Source organism: Cherax quadricarinatus, chromosome 22, assembly GCF_038502225.1.
Source record: "Cherax quadricarinatus isolate ZL_2023a chromosome 22, ASM3850222v1, whole genome shotgun sequence".
Lineage (NCBI taxonomy): Eukaryota > Metazoa > Arthropoda > Malacostraca > Decapoda > Parastacidae > Cherax > Cherax quadricarinatus.
This window is the reverse complement of record NC_091313.1, coordinates 26,253,336-26,273,846: the sequence shown is the minus strand read 5'-3', so window position 1 is coordinate 26,273,846 and position 20,511 is coordinate 26,253,336. Positions and strand designations below refer to the sequence as shown.

General features: G+C 38.1%; 1 protein-coding gene across 2 annotated transcripts; it reads right to left on the bottom strand.

The window, feature by feature from the left end:
- Positions 1-409: 409 nt before the first annotated feature.
- LOC128689631 (uncharacterized transporter slc-17.2-like) lies at positions 410-19,947 on the bottom strand. 2 transcript variants are annotated; one of them, XM_070087588.1, is made up of 8 exons: positions 19,549-19,947; positions 18,665-18,904; positions 16,931-17,205; positions 16,009-16,204; positions 14,969-15,098; positions 13,391-13,635; positions 2,585-2,715; positions 410-796 (listed from the first exon to the last, which is right to left on the bottom strand). In XM_070087588.1, the coding sequence occupies exons 1-8, from the start codon at positions 19,912-19,914 to the stop codon at positions 739-741; spliced, it is 1,641 nt and encodes a 546-aa protein (XP_069943689.1). In that variant the 5' UTR covers positions 19,915-19,947; the 3' UTR covers positions 410-738. The 2 variants fall into 2 exon arrangements, with proteins under 2 accessions (XP_069943689.1, XP_069943690.1); XM_070087589.1 differs by having other exon boundaries at positions 410-771.
- Positions 19,948-20,511: the final 564 nt, after the last annotated feature.

Here is a 20,511-nt window from a genome sequence, read left to right as displayed (position 1 = left end):
GAATCCGAAAGGTGGCTTCCAGAGATACACCCGTCGCCCAAAAGACACCCCAAGCTACTCCGGGATACCGGAGAGGGATCGGGACATCCCCAGGCAATCCAGATTCCACGGCAAACTACGCCACCGCCAAGAACCTCAACGGAATGGGATGGACCCCGGTGTCCTTTCCCCTACCTAGGAACTAGCGCGCCTGTGGGAGAAATCCCGAAGGCCAAAAAGAGGAAGGGCAAAAGGGAGGGGTGAGGAGGAGGAGGAGGAATGGAAAAAGGGGAGGATGGGGAGGATGGGATAGGGGAGGGGAGAATGGGGGGTAATTAGGTTCGGTCTGAGGAAGAAGACCGACAGGGCTAATTCCTCAGACCAAGAGCCTCTTCACCACGCCAAGGAGCCCCCCTTGAAGAGGTCCTTATATACATGTTGTCAATAAAGGATTGCATTATACTGCATTTATGTGTATTTTTTCCATCATGTTGTATACCATTTATCTCCATGGGGATACAGTGGACTGTACTGTATATGTAAAATGGTGAAATACATTCTATGCTGTATTAATTTGCCTAAAATTCTAAAAGCTACGTCACTCAAAATTGATTTCTTCTTAATTCTGTGTTTCTTGCATTCCCACTATTGCTGTAGACTGATTTTTTTAATGGACACTTTTGGAATGTATGTATAATGACCCAATGGGCATCTAAAAGCAGGCGAAGTTTCTCCTGTGATTTCTTGGTTTCTTGTCATTTATATTGATGATCCCTCCTTTTCTTCTGGTCTCTGAAGAACAACTTTCCTAGAAAGACTACATATAGAATTCTCATTTATGTTGCTTTTCATGAACCAAAAGCTTACATAATATATTTTGTTTTACCATACAGTATTCATAATACAGCCTCTCCTCACTTAACGATGGAGTTCCATTCCTAAGACCACATCGGTAAACAAATTCGTCGCTAAGTGAGGAGCATATTATAATGGTAATGGGTTTGTGTCAACGATCTTTGATATTGTTTTGTCATATTTGCACCATTTTGAACATATCTGGTATATTTTTAAATGTTTATACGGTAGTGTACTGTATACTGTAATAAACAGAATAGAGGAAATCAGCTCTAATATACATTATTTAGGTATGCATACTGGTCAGAGAGCCCATCGTAAGTCCGATTCGCCACTAAACGAGTACATCGCTAAGTGAGGAGAGGCTGTAATCAAAAGTAAAATACAGTGTATATGCAAATGTTCTAAAGTACCTGAGGTTTCAAATTAATATCCAATATCTGGGTAGGGGTCGTCCTCGAAAGGGTTGGAAAGAGGGGGTAAAGGAGGTTTTGTGGGCGAGGGGCTTGGACTTCCAGCAAGCGTGCTAGATAGGAGTGAATGGAGACGAATGATACTTGGGACCTGACGATCTGTTGGAGTGTGAGCAGGGTAATATTTAGTGAAGGGATTCAGGGAAACCGGTTATTTTCTTATAGTCGGACTTGAGTCCTGGAAATGGGAAGTACAATGCCTGCACTTTAAAGGAGGGGTTTGGGATATTGGCAGTTTGGAGGGATATGTTGTGTATCTTTATATATATATATGCTTCTAAACTGTTGTATTCTGAGCACCTCTGCAAAAGCAGTGATAATGTGTGAGTGTGGTGAAAGTGTTGAATGATGATGAAAGTATTTTCTTTTTGGGGATTTTCTTTCTTTTTTGGGTCACCCTGCCTCAGTGGGAGACGACCAACTTGTTGAAAAAAAAAAAAAATCTGTATTTTTAAGATATATACATTAAAATTATTTTTGAATTGTATTACATGTACATATTTTTTCTTTTGTAACAATCCGTCTCCCACCAAGGCAGGGTGACTCGAAAAAGAAGAAACGTAAGTTTTTCTTATTTTTACATTTGGTAATTTATACAGAAGGGGTTGCTAGCCCCATACTACAGTCTGCTGTCTGAAGTATTGCAGTTTGTATTTTTAAAATTAAGGCTACAAAAATTTTAATACAATTTAAAATAAAGGAGGTATTCAAAATACATTTCAGCTATTTTCTGTTTTTTCATGTAAGACTTGAGTGCCACAAAATATTCCTGTTATGCTAAAATTGTACAATGGTAAAAGGATATTAATAGTTTCAGATGGGGCTTCTCTTGAAAATGACATTAAGGAAACAGTAGACAATACATAAAAACAAAAGAAAAAAGGCACTGCAGTAGGTCTACTGGCCCACTCTAGTCAAGTCCTATTCACACTGAGCCATTGCCAATAGGTTCACTGTGGCACTCCTGTTTCATATGCTTATGATATTCTTATGTAGAAGACCTATACGTATATTATGCAATACGTTGTATGATGAATGATTTCTTGAACTAGTACATACACCATGCAGTATGCAATATACTGCACTATGCTTTGAAATTGAATGACCAATATGATTTAATAATCATTTAATAATAGTAATACCATAACTAAAGATAATAATAGTAATAATAATAATAATACTTTTCTGTGGTTTATTATTATTTTAAAGTTCAATTGTTTAACTATGATTAATATGTGGTCCCTATTGGTTAAAAATACATGTATTGTGGGACCAACCTGGAGTGTGATCTGGTGGTGGGCACCCAGGGCAGTCTCTCAGCACTGCCCCAGATGATGAATACAAGTATACCGAGGAAGGAGAGGACGGCACTCACCCAAAATACCAGCCGCCACTCTGCTCGACTCCCCTATCCCACACAGTCATGAACAAAAAATATTAAGTCTTTTTATCTAATTTTTAAAGCATTTTGAAAATACAGTATTTACTGTGTGTATGCATACATGGGCATATATAGGTGCAGTACACGGAAGATATCAATTTAAAATATATGACAACAAATGCTGTAGTAAAAATAACAACCACACAAGTGCTTTCGTGCATTTACAAACATTATTCTCCAAGGATGTACATGTAAATACATAAGTACTTGGGTGTTCTGTTAGGATAAGATTAAGATAAGATTTCGTTTGGATTTTTAACCCCGGAGGGTTGGCCACCCAGGATAACCCAAGAAAGTCAGTGCGTCATCGAGGACTGTCTAATTTATTTCCATTGGGGTCCTCAATCTTGTCCCCCAAGATGCGACCCACACCAGTCAACTGACACCCAGGTACCTATTTGCTGCTAGGTGAACAGGAAAACAGGCGTAAGGAAATGTGTCGAAATGTTATGCCCGCCGGGAATTGAACCCGGGCCCTCAGTGTGTGAAGCAGGAGCTCTAGCCACCAGGCCACCTATCCCCTCAAGGGAGGTTCCTTAAAGCTGGTGAAGGGCTCTTGATCTTAGGAACTAGACCTGCTCTTCCTTAGATTGATTCTAAATGCCTCCCATTCCCAAGGGCTATATAACACCTATGGGTTTAATGCTTCCCCCTCTAAATTCAGTAATAAAATTAATTAATTTCATATTCTATTTTTTTTTTCAACAAGTCGGCCGTCTACCACCGAGGCAGGGTGACCCAAAAAGAAAAAATCCCCAAAAAGAAAATACTTTCATCATCATTCAACGCTTTCACCTCACTTGTACATAATCACTGATTTTGCAGAGGTGCCCAGAACACACCAGTTTAGAAGCATATACGTATAAAGATACACAACATATCCCTCCAAATTGCTAATATCCCAAAACCCCTCCTTTTAGAGTGCAGGCACTGTACTTCCCATTTCCAGGACTCAAGTCTGACTATATAAAAATAACCGGTTTCCCTGAATCCCTTCACTAAATATTACCCTGCTCGCACTCCAACAGATCGTCAGGTCCCAAATACCATTCGTCTCCATTCACTCCTATCGAACACGCTCATGCACGCCTGCTGGAAGTCCAAGCCCTTCGCCCACAAAACCTCCTTTACCCCCTCCCTCCAACCTTTTTGAGGACGACCCCTACCCCTCCTTCCTTCCCCTACAGATTTATATGCTCTCCATGTCATTCTACTTTGATCAGAGTGATTAAGTGGCGGCAGCGGCAGCAACGGTATCCTACCAGCTCTTCTTTCTCAAAAAAAAAACATCGCTCATCAAAACTTGTGATGGCCTAAGTGAAAGTTCAACTACATGAACCCACGTAGACCACAACATGACCCAAGAATACTAAGAATGTAACCCAAATCTTGACAAAATTAGAAGATCTAAGGAAGACAGCCCTGCTAACCCAAACACTGCCTCTGCTGCCAGACAGCCACTTAACCCAAGCTCCGAGAAAACAAGCCTTCTCCTCCATTGCTACACAGTATCTACTTCAGTGATACTATGAAAGGATATCGCAGAAGAAACAACACCAGTAATAATAGGATAACAGCAAGGACCCTAGAACTCAACTTGTCTACCCAGCAGGACGCCGGTGTATCATCAACCCCCCTCACCACCGCCACCCAGGCAACAACAACAACAACAGCAAACATGGCTGACTCCCCCTCCAACTCCACTCCCTTCAAAGGATTCACCCATGATAACTCAGGTATGATTATTCCTGACAATATCAAGGACTACATCGTTGCTCTAGAAAATGAAATCAAAGATATCAAAGCAACACTCGAGCGATGAGAATCCAAGATAACCAACCTCGAGAACAAGATCCAAAACCTTGAAGAGAAGATTACATCGGGAAGTGTTGACACAGAAAATACTCTAAAAGCAGCTATAGCCAGTCACACTGAGCAAATAACAATAAATATGAAGGTTGAAGAAGCAATCAAGGACTGGAATCAGAACATGCACACTCGACTAAATGAATGCCTTGATTTCCAAGACGACAAAACTGAACAAGATAAGTTGTCTGATGCAGTTATAATAAACAGCCCACACATTCCAAGTGACATAACACAAGCACAGTGCAAAGAAACTGCTATCAGGATAATACAGAACCACGTACAAGTCATCGTGCAAAACAATGAAATCAAAGAAACACGTTTGCTAGGAAAACCAGGAAGTAAACACAGTATAATGATCCGACTTCATTCATACGATAAAAGAAAGGACCTAATTAAATCAGCAATTACAATGAAAAATGGAGTGTACATAAATGAGTATCTAACAAAAAAACGTAAAAACCTTCTGTTCAGGCTGAGAAAACTTAAACAGGAAAACAAAATACATCAGTGTTTCACGCGAGATGGGAAAATACTAGTAAGGAAAACATCAACAGGACAACAATATACCATCTCAAATGAACATGATTTCTCTACCTTCCTTAGAAAAACTGACATTTCTGTAACAGATTAGATAAGTGCCCTTAATACATATATACGTGTGGTGCATATAGTATACGTTACTATTATATTGTGCATTATTATTTTTATTATTTTTCATCACTAGCTAATCCCAACTACCTCCAATACTCTATACTTCTTTCTTACTGCTATTAATTGCTCATAATTTTAAATTACAAGTCAAATCTTACTCCAAATTAATAATATTCATTATTCTTACCTGTCCATTTAATTTTGTTTATCACTACTTGTTTTTTAGTCACTTTTCATTGTGTATGCAATTAGTGTATATTCCAATTACTTTTTTGCAAGTACCAAAACTATCTTTTGCTAGCTAGTACCAACTACCTCATTTTTTTTTTTTACTTTTTATTGTGCAATAAACTGCTCAATTTATTTAATATTACAAATCAGATCTTACTCCTAAACCAATATTATTTCATAGTGACCATCTGTCCATTTAACTTTGTTTACCATTACTTAATTTTAGTCCCTTATATATTTTTCCTTTATTTTAGCTTTATATAACTACCCTAGTTTATATATTCACAATTGTTAAAATAATCAAGGTGCTATTCTCAGGTGCTAAAGTAGAATAAGTTCACAATTTTGCCATTATATTCCAAAGCTCATTTATTTGATTACCACTTTATTGTTCACCACAACTTATATTAGTCCCTTTTATATTATAATTTTATACTATAATTCTAACTTTAAAGAATTACCTTTATAGTACTACCTACTATCATATTCCCAAGCTCCATTATTTGATCATCACTTTATTTGTATTAGTCCCTTTTATATTGTCTCCTTTATTTTAGCTAAAAAAAAAAAAAAAAAAAAAAAAAAAAAAATACCTTAGCTCATTATTTTACATTTGTTAAATAATTCAGGTGCTATTTTTTAGCTTAAGACTATTTACTTTGTTTTATACTTAATTCTAACTATAGATTCACTACAAATCTTATGATTACAAGCATTGATCCTGATACCAACCTCTTATTTAATGACTTAAATGAATCAAACAGTTACTGTAATTACTACACTGCAGAACAATCAAAGGCACTTCTCAGTGCCAACAACAACATAACTATCTTTAACTACAATATCAGATCTTTAAGCAAGCATTACGATGACCTCATAGCATTACTAAATTCCTTACATGCCAATATGTCCATCATTACACTAACTGAAACCTGGCTAAAGCCTGACAGTACAGATGTCTATGCCATTCCTGGTTACACAGCCATACAACTGTAGGCCAGACCAACAAGGAGGTGGCACAGCCATATACTACTCAGACCAACTAGAATGTATCACTAATACTTGCACAAGGGATGAACATGGGGAATATATAATAGCCGAATTCAAGTCCAAATACCTACAAAAACCTCTCACATTGATAAGCATCTACAGAGTTCCACAGTCAAACATTAGCCAATTTAGTCAAAACCTAGGAAGTATGATAACTGATGCACGCATGAACAAAGATCACTTACTACTCTCAGGTGACTTCAATATAAATCTCCTGCAAGACCAGGACCCACACGTTACTGAATTCACAAACACAATGAGTAACTGTATGTTGCTACCAACAGTAACAAAACCTACAAGAGTTACAGAGACTAGTGTTTCCCTACTTGACCACATCTGGACCAACACCATATCCCCTTTAAAATCAGGCATAATTACAGATAATACCACAGACCACTACCCTACTTTCCTCATAACAACTCTTGGTAAACTACCCCAAGACACTACTAAAGTCACCTTCAGACTTCACAATGAGGCAGCCATTAATAACTTCACAACAGCAGTAGCAAACATTGACTGGCACACTGAGCTAGAAATCTATACAGATATTGACGAATGTATTAATAATTTTCTAAAAAAGACCCAATACCTCTATAACAAGCACTGCCCTAAAAAAACTAAACAGATGACAGCTAAGAGACTGAACAGTCCCTGGCTAACACCCAGCATTCTCAAATCCATAAATACAAAACACCAATATGAAAAACAGTACAGAATGGGTCACATAACCAGAGACCAAACAAAACGTTACTCGTCAATCCTAACCAGCCTGATAAGAAAGGCAAAAAAATTGTATTGTGAGAACAGATTATCCAACTTACGAGGTGATATAAAAAAGACCTGGAAAACCCTGTCAGAAATTCTGGGAACAAAAAAGATATCACGAAATAGCGCAATAAAATTAGCAAAATCAGATGAACCCACACTATTTGCAGATGACACTACATACGTCTTCTCTCACCCGAGCCCAGTCACGCTAGCCAATACTGTAAATACCGAATTACAGAAAATATCTACCTGGATGAGGACTAACAAACTTACACTAAACATTGACAAAACCTACTTCATTCAGTTTGTTAACAGAGCTACAGATGTCCCTCTTAACATAATGATAAACGGATCACCTATCACAAAACTAACAGAGGGAAAATTCTTAGGAATCCACCTTGATAATAGACTCAAATTTCATACACATATACAACAAATTTCTAAGAAAATTTCCAAGACTGTAGGCATACTATCGAAGATACAGTACTATGTTCCACAGTCAGCCCTCCTGGCCCTATATCACTCTCTTATTTACCCCTATCTCACCTATGGAATTTGTGCATGAGGCTCAACAACAATTAACCATCTCAGACCACTAATTACTCAACAAAAGGCTGCAGTTAGAATGATAACAAATTCTCACTACAGGCAGCACACTCCACTAATATTCAATACACTAAACCTACTCACCATACAAAACATCCATACTTATTACTGCACCTATTACATACATAGAACACTTAACTCTGATATTAACCCTCCCCTCAAACATCTCCTTGCCAACCTCAACAGAACACATGACCATAACACAAGGCACAGATCACTCTTTGATGTTCCTCGTGTCCATCTCACACTATGCAAAAACTCAATGCACATAAAAGGCCCTAAAATCTGGAATTCATTACCTGTAAATATAAAAGAAACACTACCTGTTTATAAATTCAAGTCTCTTCTCAAAGATCACTTACTCACCCAAAACCAAATAAATACTGAATAACTGAACCTTATAAATTGTATATCTTAAATGTTTCTCACAATTATATCACATAAATGTTAAACCTAAAACCGAATCTAACTTTATTATTTTTTTTAAATACACTACCTAACAGAATCACTACCTAACTGAATGCAACCATATGACCTGTCTTTGTAATACTCACTTGTGCTTTATAGTAATCTGTTTACATTAATGTTTTATCACTGATTTCATCATTGCTTAGTTAATCTTAAGTTTATTTTAAGCCAGCCCGTAATGCTATGCATAGTATAAGTGGCTTTGGCATGCTGCTCTTATCTGTATTTTTTTGTACCTCTGTATGTGTGCTCAAATTTGAAAAAAATAAAATAAATAAATAAATAAACCCCAACTCCCACCAACAGAAACACAAACAGACTCAATGATTTCTTCTCCACTATAGGACAAAACCTTGCCAATAAAATCCCAAGCTCAGATACCCCACCAAATGACTACCTCACCGGCAACTACCCGAACACACTGTTCCTAGCTCCGACTAACCCATACGAAGTCTCCCTTATTATCAACGCACTAAAAAACAAGGCAGGAGACTTAAATACCTTACCACCCTTTATATACAAAAAAGTGTTACAAGTGCTATCACCAATCATTGCAACACTCTTTAACAAATCCATTGAATCCTCCACCTTCCCTACAGTACTCAAAATAGCAAGGGTCACCCCGATCCACAAAGGAGGAGACCAAACAGAGTTGAATAACTATAGGCCAATATCCAACTTACACCCTCTCTCAAAAATCTTCGAAAAATTAATTCATAAACGAATCTACTCCTACCTTATCTCCCAAAACATACTCAACCCCTGCCAATTTGGATTCAGGCCAAATAAAAATACTAATGATGCTATTATACACATGCTAGAACATATATACACTGCAATAGAGAAAAAAGAAGTCCCACTGGGGATCTTCATTGACTTACGTAAAGCTTTTGATACAGTTGACCATGACTTGCTCCACGTAAAATTGTCGCACTATGGTATAAGAGGGCACTCCCTCAACTACCTCAAGTCATACCTCAGCAACAGAAGCCAATATGTGTACGCAAATGGGGCAAACTCTTCTGCACAACCAATTACAGTTGGTGTCCCACAGGGAAGTGTCCTTGGCCCTCTTCTCTTTCTCCTATACATAAATGACCTACCAAATGCTTCGCAATTGCTCAAACCCACACTATTTGCAGATGACACTACATACATCTTCTCCCACCCGAGCCCAGTCACGCTAGCCAATACTGTAAATACCGAATTACAGAAAATGTCTACCTGGATGAGGACTAACAAACTTACACTAAACATTGACAAAACCTACTTCATTCAGTTTGGTAACAGAGCTACAGATGTCCCTCTTAACATAATGATAAACGGATCACCTATCACAAAGCTAACAGAGGGAAAATTCTTAGGAATCCACCTTGATAATAGACTCAAATTTCATACACATATACAACAAATTTCTAAGAAAATTTCCAAGACTGTAGGCATACTATCGAAGATACGGTACTATGCTCCACAGTCAGCCCTCCTGGCCCTATATCACTCTCTTATTTACCCCTATCTCACCTATGGAATTTGTACATGGGGCTCAACAACAATTAACCATCTCAGACCACTAATTACCCAACAAAAGGCTGCAGTTAGAATGATAACAAATTCTCACTACAGGCAGCACACTCCACCAATATTCAATACACTAAACCTACTCACCATACAAAACATCCATACTTATTACTGCACCTATTACATACATAGAACACTTAACTCTGATATTAACCCTCCCCTCAAACATCTCCTTGCCAACCTCAACAGAACACATGACCATAACACAAGGCATAGATCACTCTTTGATGTTCCTCGTGTCCATCTCACACTATGCAAAAACTCAATGCACATAAAAGGCCCTAAAATCTGGAATTAATTACCTGTAAATATAAAAGAAACACTACCTGTTTATAAATTCAAGTCTCTTCTTAAAGATCACCTACTCACCCAAAACCAAATAAATACTGAATAACTGAACCTTATAAATTGTATATCTTAAATGTTTCTCACAATTATATCACATAAATGTTAAACCTAAAACCCAATCTAACTTTATTATTTTTTAAATACACTACCTAACAGAATACTCCATATGACTGAATGTACAACAATGCATGCAACCATATGACCTGTCTTTGTAATACTCACTTGTGCTTTATAGTAATCTGTTTACATTAATGTTTTATCACTGATTTCATCATTGCTTAGTTAATCTTAAGTTAATTTTAAGCCAGCCCGTAATGCTATGCATAGTATAAGTGGCTTTGGCATGTTGCTGTTATCTGTATTTTTTTTGTACCTCTGTATGTGTGCTCAATTTGTAAATAAATAAATAAATAAATAAATCCATTCTCTCTAAATGACCAAACCACCTCAACAACCCCTCTTCAGCTATCTGACTAATACTTTTATTGACTCCACACCTGCTAATTTCCACACTCCAAATATTTACACCACACATTGCCCTTAGACAGGACATCTCCACCGCCTCCAACCACCCCCTCGCTGCAGCATTTACAACCCAAGCTTCACACCCATATAAGAATGTTGGTACCAGTACACTTCCATACATTCTCTTCTTTGCCTCCATAGATAATGTTTTTTGTCTCCACATATATCTCAATGCACCACTCACCTTATTTCCTTCATCAATTCTATGGTTATCCATAGAATTGATGAAGGACATGTCAACTCCCCAATATCTATATGTATGTACATATATGTAATTTGAAATAAAAAGCTATACAGTAGTAGTCAAAGAGTGGACTATGAAAATTGTTAGATTAAAGTATTTACACGGTTAAAATTGAACAAACTCCAAAAATATCACACTATATAAAACACTGTAATAATCAAACATAGCAGCACAAGTCATTAAGGAAAGGATTAGTTATGTCTCCTGTAGGTTAGTACTGTATATGTTACACATTAGGATTTTATGTAGGATAGTTCTTTAATGTATATTTCATTGTTTTGCCATTAATGTGATAATTTTGTGCATAAATGCAACCCTATATGATGTTCATTGTAGTACAGTGCATAGTATGTACAATTATAGCCTAAATTACTGGGAACGGTTAAAGATTCTTTATCTGTATTCCCTGGAATGCAGATGAGAGTGATACATGATAATATACACTTGGAAAGTCCTGGAAGGATTGGTACCAAACCTGCACACGAAAATCACTCCCTATGAAAGCAAAAGACTTGGCAGGAAATGCAACATTTCCCCGACAAAAAGCAGGGGCGCTCAAGTACACTGAGAGACAACACAATAGACTCTTGGCTGTCTTTAAGAAGGGACTGGACAGGCACCTAAAGTCAGTACCTGATCAACCAGGCTGTGGTTCGTATGTCAGCTTGCGTGTGGCCAGCAGTAACAGCCTGGTTGATCAGACCCTGATCGACCATGAGGCCTGGTCTCAGACCGAGCTGTGGGGGCGTTGACCCCCGAAACCCTCTCCAGGTAATATGTAAGAATAATGTAATAAAATAATAATGTAAAATAATAAAAAATGTTATCTATGGAGGCAAAGAAGGGAATGTATGAAAGTATAGTAGTACCAACACTCATGTGGGTGTGAGCTTGGGTTGTAAATGCTGCAGCCAGGAGGCAGTGGAGATGTTCTGTTTAAGGGCAATGTGCAGTGTAAATATTATGCAGAAAATTCGGAGTGTGGAAATTAAGAGGTGTGGAGTTAATAAAATTATTAGTCAGAGGGCTGAAGAGGGGTTGTTGAGGTGGTTTGGTCATTTAGAGAGAATGGATCAAATTAGAATGACATGGTGAGCGTATAAATCTGTAGGGAAAGGAAGGCGGGGTAGGGGTCGTCCTCGAAGAGGTTGGAGGGATGGGGTAAAGGAGGTGTTGTGGGCGAGGGGTTTGGACTTCCAGTAAGTGTGCGTGAGCATGTTAGATAGGAGTGAATGGAGACAAATGGTATTTGGGACCTGACGAGCTGTTGGAGTGTGAGCAGGGTAATATTTAGTGAAGGGATTCAGGGACACCGGTTATTTTATATAGCCTGACTTGAGTCCTGGAAATGGGAAGTGCAATGCCTGCACTTTAAAGGAGGGGTTTGGGATATTGGCAGTTTGGAGGGATATGTTGTGTATCTTTATATGTATATACAGTGGACCCCCGCTTAACGACCACCTCCAAATGCGACCAATTATGTAAGTGTATTTATGTAAGTGCGTTTGTACGTGTATGTTTGGGGGTCTGAAATGGATATGTTGTGTGGCATGAACATACTTATAGTTCGTATCCACTGTACTTCTAAACTGCTGTATTCTGAGCACCTCTGCAAAAACAGTGATTATGTGTGAGTGAGGTGAAAGTATTGAATGACGATGAAAGTATTTTCTTTTTGGGGATTTTCTTTCTTTTTGGGTCACCCTGCCTCGGTGGGAGACGGCTGACTTGTTAAAAAAAAAAAATGTAAATAAATTTCAGACTTGTTGGAAAAATTTTAAGTGTAAGGTAAAAGGTATTCATACAAAGCAGTACATCCACCAATGATAATTACATCCATCAATGATAATTAAAAAATAACAAGACTTCCAGCAAGCGTGCATGAGCGTGTTAGATAGGAGTGAATGGAGACGAATGATATTTGGGACCTGACGATCTGTTGGAGTGTGAGCAGGGTAATATTTAGTGAAGGGATTCAGGGAAACCGGTTATTTTCATATAGTCTGACTTGAGTCCTGGAAATGGGAAGTACAATGCCTGCACTTTAAAGGAGGGGTTTGGGATATTGGCAGTTTGGAGGGATATGTTGTGTATCTTTATACATATATGCTTCTAAACTGTTGTATTCTGAGCACCTCTGCAAAAGCAGTGATAATGTGTGAGTGTGGTGAAAGTGTTCAATGATGATGAAAGTATTTTCTTTTTGGGGATTTTCTTTCTTTTTTTGGGTCACCCTGCCTCGGTGGGAGACGGCCGACTTGTTAAAAAAAAAAAAAAAAAAGGCTGAAATAGTAACCAACCAACCGTGGGCGTGAGGTAGGCCACCACAATGGGTACCACCAGGCCATTTAGGCCATTGAAAGAGTTAGCCAGACCAGAGAGAGTGGCAGCATAGGGAGGTACCAGGTCAATTGGAGTGTACTGGTAGCCACCCACGAACAACATGCACTGGCCCATCACCACCAGCAGCAGTGACATAGCTGCCGCCCATCGCCATTCACATGGTGCTTCCACTACCACTAGTGGTGTCAGGTTGGCCAAGAGCAGTCCTGTGTGGCAAAGGAAATATAAAAAAATTGTAATTCAGTTTGTACTCTGATAAATTTATATTCTCCCAGTGAGTAATAAACCTGCTGAAGGTGTAAAGTAATGACTGGGTAGCACTTTAAAAGTACACATGGAAAATTTCAGAATATAATGAAGGGACTCTTAATTAACAAGGATTATTATTATAATCAAGGGGGAGTGCTAAACCTGTAGGATTATGCAGTGCCTATGGGGGGAATGTGGAAGGTATTCAGGCTTAATTCAGGGAACCAGAGCACAGATCCAATTCCCTAGACCAAGAGCCCCTCACCAACATCAAGGAATTTTCCTTGAGGGGAAATTAACAAGGAGCTTCCTATCTCCCCAAAAATAAGATAGGCAAATACAGTGGTACCTCGGGATAAGAACAGCTCAAAACTCAAACAATTATGTAAGTGTATTTATGTAAGTGCTTTTGTAACTGTATTTTTGGGGGTCTGAAATGGATTAATCTAATTTACATTATTCCTTAGGGAACAAATTCATTCGGTATCACCACTCGAACAGCCTTCTGGAGCGAATTTAGTTCATATCCCGAGGTACCACTGAATATATATCCACTACATAATGTTCATGATCAAATCCCTGAAAATGTGCAAAATACAGTACTGTATATGAATCTTAATTTGATGATTAATTAAAGAAGTGTTTCTTAGGTGGTGAGCAGCAACACCATTTCAGGGAAAGGGTTTGTAAAATGGTTTCTCAGGGTGTATAGATTACAAGTGAAAGGAATTTTGGCATCCTGTGCCAAGGAACATCTAGAAAAACATTTAGCTATGCTTACAATCCACAAACTTTAATGTCAAATTCAAATTTACAAACATGCTTAATGATGTCAGTGAGCAAGGTGTAATGCACTTCCAAGTACATAATACAAATGCCCTGGATTCCAAATTTTTTTTTTACCTTTGTAAGTATGAGAAAGGGTGACAACAACCAGTGATCAAATCTGACTGAGAGTTAGTAAATTAGGGAATATTACAAAAAAGAGCAGAAATTTTTGAAGTAGTGGGTCAAGTTGCTTATTTCCTTAAGGTGTGAAAAATAACTGGAAAGATTTACAAGTCAAGCCATTCTCAATGATCAGAGATATAGAAAAATGAGCTTAAGTGGTATGCAAAATTTAATATTTACAAGAAAGAAAAGTTTTGCTCTTAAGATTATCAGACTTTATATTTTACTTTGCAATTAGCTCATCAATAAAAATTTTGGAATCTCTTTAATATTATGTGCCCCTTATGATAAAAGTGCCACAAACACTTAGCTAAGAGTGTTGCTCAAGTAGGGAGTTACCAAGTGTATTGAAGACTTTCTTAGTGATGGTGAGAGGAAGGTGCCGAAAATTCAAGGCATCTATTACCATTCCCACAGCCAGCGACAGAGGAACTTCTACAAGCCATGGCAGCGATGACATTATCCCATTCTGCGTGTTCATAAACAAAAATTCTTGTGATAGTTTAAGCAGCCACAAAGGCTACAATAATAACAGTGATAACATTATTACAGTACTGTACCAGCATTATTATTATTATTATTCTTTCAACGTACCAGCCGTATCCCACCGAGGTGGGGTGGCCCAAAAGGAAAAACGAAAGTTTCTCCTTTTAAATTTAGTAATATATACAGGAGAAGGGGTTACTAGCCCCTTGCTCCCGGCATTTAAGTCGCCTCTTAAGACACGCATGGCTTACGGAGGAAGAATTCTGTTCCACTTCCCCATGGAGATAAGGGGAAATAAACAAGAACAAGAACTAGAAAGAAAATGGAAGAAAACCCAGAGGGGTGTGTATATACATGTATATGCTTGTACACATGTGTAGTGTGACCTAAGTGTAAGTAGAAGTAGCAAGACGTACCTGAAATCTTGCATGTTTACAAGACAGACAAAAGACACCAGCAATCCTACCATCATGTAAAACAATTACAGGATTCCATTTTACACTCACTTGGCAGGACGGTAGTACCTCCCTGGGTGGTTGCTGTCTACCAACCTACTACCTAGGATTATTATTATTATTATTATTATTATTATTATTACAGTATTACTGTAGTTTTAGAAAGAGTATAGTACTGTAATAGCAATAAGTAGTAATAACTTGTAGTACATATTATGTATTATGCAGTCCTATATTACACTATAGAACTGCATAATAGTTGTAACACAATAATAATTACAAGAAAGATTATAATAACTTTATAATAATAATCCCACTACTAAATATAAACTCTACTAGGAGACTGTACTGTAAACAGTCGATGATACAATGTCATAGTATCAGTAAGAACTTATTACAGTATAAGAGAGTACTGTACTTTAGAGGTACTAGACTCACATGGCCTACTGAAAAAGCAAAAATATCCCTCATGAAGAATGGCTGATGTAGAGTGAAGGTGAAGTATCCAAAGCTGCTGAAGATGGTTGTAGCTATGAGAGCCAATACTGGAGTGCTCCCCAACAGCTTTTTCCATGGCACTTTCTTCCAAGACCTGCTACCATCACTCTTTTCTTGTTCATATTGCTGGAAATACCTGGAATCAAGTACAGTAATATACAGTGTAGCTCAAACTGACAACTATCCAGTAGGTAGTGTGCTTCCTTACATTTTTTGTGTGGAGGATCACACTTCCACCACCCCTTGCACTGAATCATCCACAAAGGTTTAGTGCTTTACATAATTTAACAAATACTGTAAATAAGATGTTACCAAAAATATAATAACAGAAGAATTCAATTGTTTACTTGCTATGTGACTCATGTGGGTTTGGTGCACTTTTGTGAATATAATAAAACTACACTAGAGTTATATAACCAATTTTGATAAAATTCTTGTGCTGAGTGTTACTTAAAAATGAACCTGAATTAGTCTTAGATACTTTAGAGAAGATTACAAGATCACAATCAATTATAAAGTCCTGTAACAACTTTAGCCACAAATACATATACAGTACTTTTCATCAGAGATTAGTACTTGGATGAATATTTTTCCTAGTTTACCTTCAAGGTATGAGATGAGAGGTTACCCAAAGATTGGCTCTTCCAGTTTTTTATATACTCATTTTCAATTTTTTATCAACACTAACCAACCAACTTGATTTTTTCGTACTATAATTTTCTTTAAATAACTTATTTAATAATTTACATAACTTTAGCTAACTGTTTTTACAGTTCAAGGGGTGACTCTTCAGGTGACCCCTGAGGCCAGTGCCAGTTTTTGTTATTTCATTGTAGAGAGGGTGCAAGATGCTGCACAGTACCTTTTTTCTGTCTGAGAGAGGAATGGGTGTGTAGTGGGTGAGTTGTGGAGGAGGAAGAGAGCAGCAACAGTCCAGGCACATCCCAACACACCCATTAGGTAAAAGATAGAGGGCCAGCCTCCCAGTGGCCCATGAAGACACAACAGAGAGATGAGAGGATGAGAAACCATCACCCCCAGGGGAAAGCCAGCATAGGCAAGGCTGGTGAGCAGGTTCAGATCCTGTGATGTCCCCCATCGTGTTAGAAGGTATGGATGAGCATTCAGTCCCATTCCCTGTGGCAAGTTATGAGTTCTTAGTAGTGATCAGGAGGTTACCTGGAGGAGATGGGTATTTTATTCATCAAGGAAAATATCTCCTTATTTGAGTCTTAGTTGTATATGATGCATTCAGTGGAGTTTTGGTTCTATCGTGGAGTTCATGCCTTTCATTTTTTGTGTTAGGTGCCTTGGCTGGTAGAGGCCACTAGCACCAGTATTTGAACAAAATGGGTGCTATCAGTCAAGAAAACTTTAATCCCTAAAATAGGGATTAAATCAAACCCTCAGCATATTACACCAAAAGACATACACCTCATGTATAGATTGTTGCCAGGCAAAGCATCTCGGACAATTCCACCAGGGCTTCCTCTGGTTTACTGATATATTCAGTAAGATTTTCAACATAGAGCACATCACATTTTAAGATGTTTTCTTGGCATTTTTAACAACTAAAACACTGCTAAATTTAACTAAGCATATGTGATCATTAATAAGACAATATTAGTGAAGATTTAAGGAAGACGAGGATACTCTGAGGTAAGGCAGTGAAAAGTAACATTATAGCCATAGACTTTAGATTATTTAGATAATTCCCACCAAGGGGTGAGAGCCTTTATGTCGGTGAAGGGAATGAGGCTACCTTCTCTTTCCTTAGATCAAACCTGCTGTTCACATGGTCCCTACAAATTTAGATATTAAAAAAAAAAAACCATACCACGGGCTGGGATAGAACCCACAATCAGTCATAAAACTCCAGGCCGCTGCATTAGCCACTGGGCCAGCTGGCTACAATAAGATTCATCCAGCTAGGTATATCTATACACCATAGGAAGGATGAATCTTATTGTAGCCAGCTGGCTCAATGGCTAACACATCAATCTGGAGTTTCATGACTTTGATTACGGGTTCTATCCCCGCCCATGGTATGGTTTATTTGCAATCGTGTCATTACGATTTTGTGAGTTAGAAATTAAACAATGTAAGAATATTATTGATATTATAGATCACAAGAATAATAAGAAATGGCCGAGTATGAAAGTGAAGATCTAGCAAGTAGAGGGTTTTCTTTTTGCTATAGGATGCACTAAGAGAGAGAGTAGGAACAAGTGTCTGTGCCTTCCTTGGATCAAACTTGATTGCCTCCCATCTCCCAGGTGCTCCATGAAAATAATACCAAACAGTTTGTTGGATGAACCCAACAGGTTCACAGATTTCTAACTCAATAGAGGACTTACACTTCATTTGCATTAACAACTCCAGAATTTTGAGGGCAATTATGACCTAATTTATTAAAAAATGTATTGAGCAACCACATGATCTAATTACTAATGTCAAGTAGTTTTTAATTTTAGTTTTAGTCTTCCTGAAGTGCTTTGTGTAATTATGGTCTTTTCCGTGTATGGCACAACCAGTGTAATCATATCTCTGAAACACAAATATAACTTTGAAAATAAACTTGCATTTGTAATTGTACCTCTGTGAATCCCTGCACTACCCGCAGGGCAATGAGGACACTGTGATGGACATCCGCTGCCAATGGGAACATTAATGTAGCAAGTGCATTCATGCCCACGCAGAGGACCATGATGAGACGCCCACCCCAGCGGTCACACACCCAGCCACCCAGCAGCGTACCTGCGATGTTTCCACAGAAGATACTTGACAGAAGGTTACCCTGCACTACTTTGCTCCAGTTGAAGTAGCCACTTTGTGTCTGATGAAAAAATGTCAATTAATTCATGTTTTTTTTCTATTGTAAAAGTCTCCCGGTGCAGTTATTAGTCAAATTATGACACACTCAGTATCTAAACAACTGGCATACCCACATCACACATAGGTAACATCCTATATCTATACACCTCATACAAGATCTCGATACATGCTGTGTTTCAGTGTTGCATAAGTACAGTATATTTGCTCAAAATTGTAATAGCTCATTGAATCTAGAGGGCAATTACCAGGTAAATACCACTATTCTGAATTAGTTACAATAATAAACATCATATAAAGAATAAAAGTGAATATATGTACATCAATTGTTTTATTTAAATTTATAGCCAATTATAAAATCTTGAAATAATCCTTGTCAAAAATATTTCAATGAATACTTTCTAAATGAAAAAAATGGAAAGACATAATTAAGGAACCTAACATAGAAATTAATGCAGGATCAATTAAGAATTTATAACATTAAACTGGTGTAAGTACAGAAACCACATTCCACAAGGGTTTCACCTGTCTTCTGAAGAGGTACTACAAGAGCCTCTTTATTGGATCGAACATGATTACCTCTCATTCCCTAACCACTGTATGAACCCTATGGGTTTAGCTCTTTCCCATAAATGAAATAATAATCACCTGCACTGGGGAAGGATCACTGTCCATATCCTGGAGCACCAAAGAGCTGCAGGTGTTGAGGCTGTGTCTTTGTGCAGTGCTGGTTATGTTGGAAGTAAGTGAGGGCCAGTGGGTGCTAAGATTATCATACCCTTGGGTACTAAGATCATCATACCCTTGGGTGCTAAGATCATCATACCCTTGGGTACTAAGATCATCATACCCTTGGGTGGTAAGCTCATATCCTTGAGTGGTAAAATTGCCCCTCTGGGTGAGGATGGAAGTCTCGTGAAGAGTAATTTCAGGAGAGTGGGCCACCATACACACCAGGGCCATAGAGAGACTCATACGTACTATCATTAGTTGCATCGTGCCCAGCATTACCATAATGATGGTCCAAAACCGCCATGATGTCAGCAGAGGGCCTGTAATATAGCGCCACTGTCACTTTACACTGCAAAGTTTAAAATGACAAATGATATGGTTGGATAGGTTGATTAATGGGGTTTGAATTCTGTCTATTACAGGAAAGTCACAATGGTTGTGTGTAACCTTTTTACCTTCGGTCAAGAATGCTTTCTCTAAAAAAGGGATTCCCCTCAAGGGAGATTTCTTGATGGTGGTGTCCAGTAACTCACACTGAGGTTGAGTTCGAGTTTCCTCTGGTAGGGCTGGAAAACATTAGGGACATGTTTCCATAAGACACCTGCTGTCCCTGTTCCTATTCACCCATCAGTTTAAAATGGGTACCTGGGTGTTAGTCGACTGTGTCGCATCCTGGGACAATGACCTAATTTGCCCGAAATGTTCAGCATAACACGCGGCTTTCTAAATAGTAGTATGTCACTGATGTCAGCTAGACCTGTATACCATGTACAGGTATTTGTAGAAATAAAGATTATTATTATTATTATTATTATTATTATTATTATTATTAGTAGTAGTAGTAGTAGTAGAAGTAGTAGTAGTAGTAAGGGTCCAAGT

Bases quoted from the DNA above. Each gene is read 5' to 3' on its own strand.
- LOC128689631 (XM_070087588.1), bottom strand. From the start codon at position 19,914: ATGGTAATGCTGGGCACGATGCAACTAATGATAGTACGTATGAGTCTC. The intron at 16,205-16,930 runs GTACTGTGCAGC...ACTTGATTCCAG, and splicing joins CTCTCTCAGACAGAAAAAAG to GTATTTCCAGCAATATGAAC. The intron at 2,716-13,390 runs GTTGGTTGGTTA...TGTGTGGGATAG, and splicing joins TGGCCTACCTCACGCCCACG to GGGAGTCGAGCAGAGTGGCG.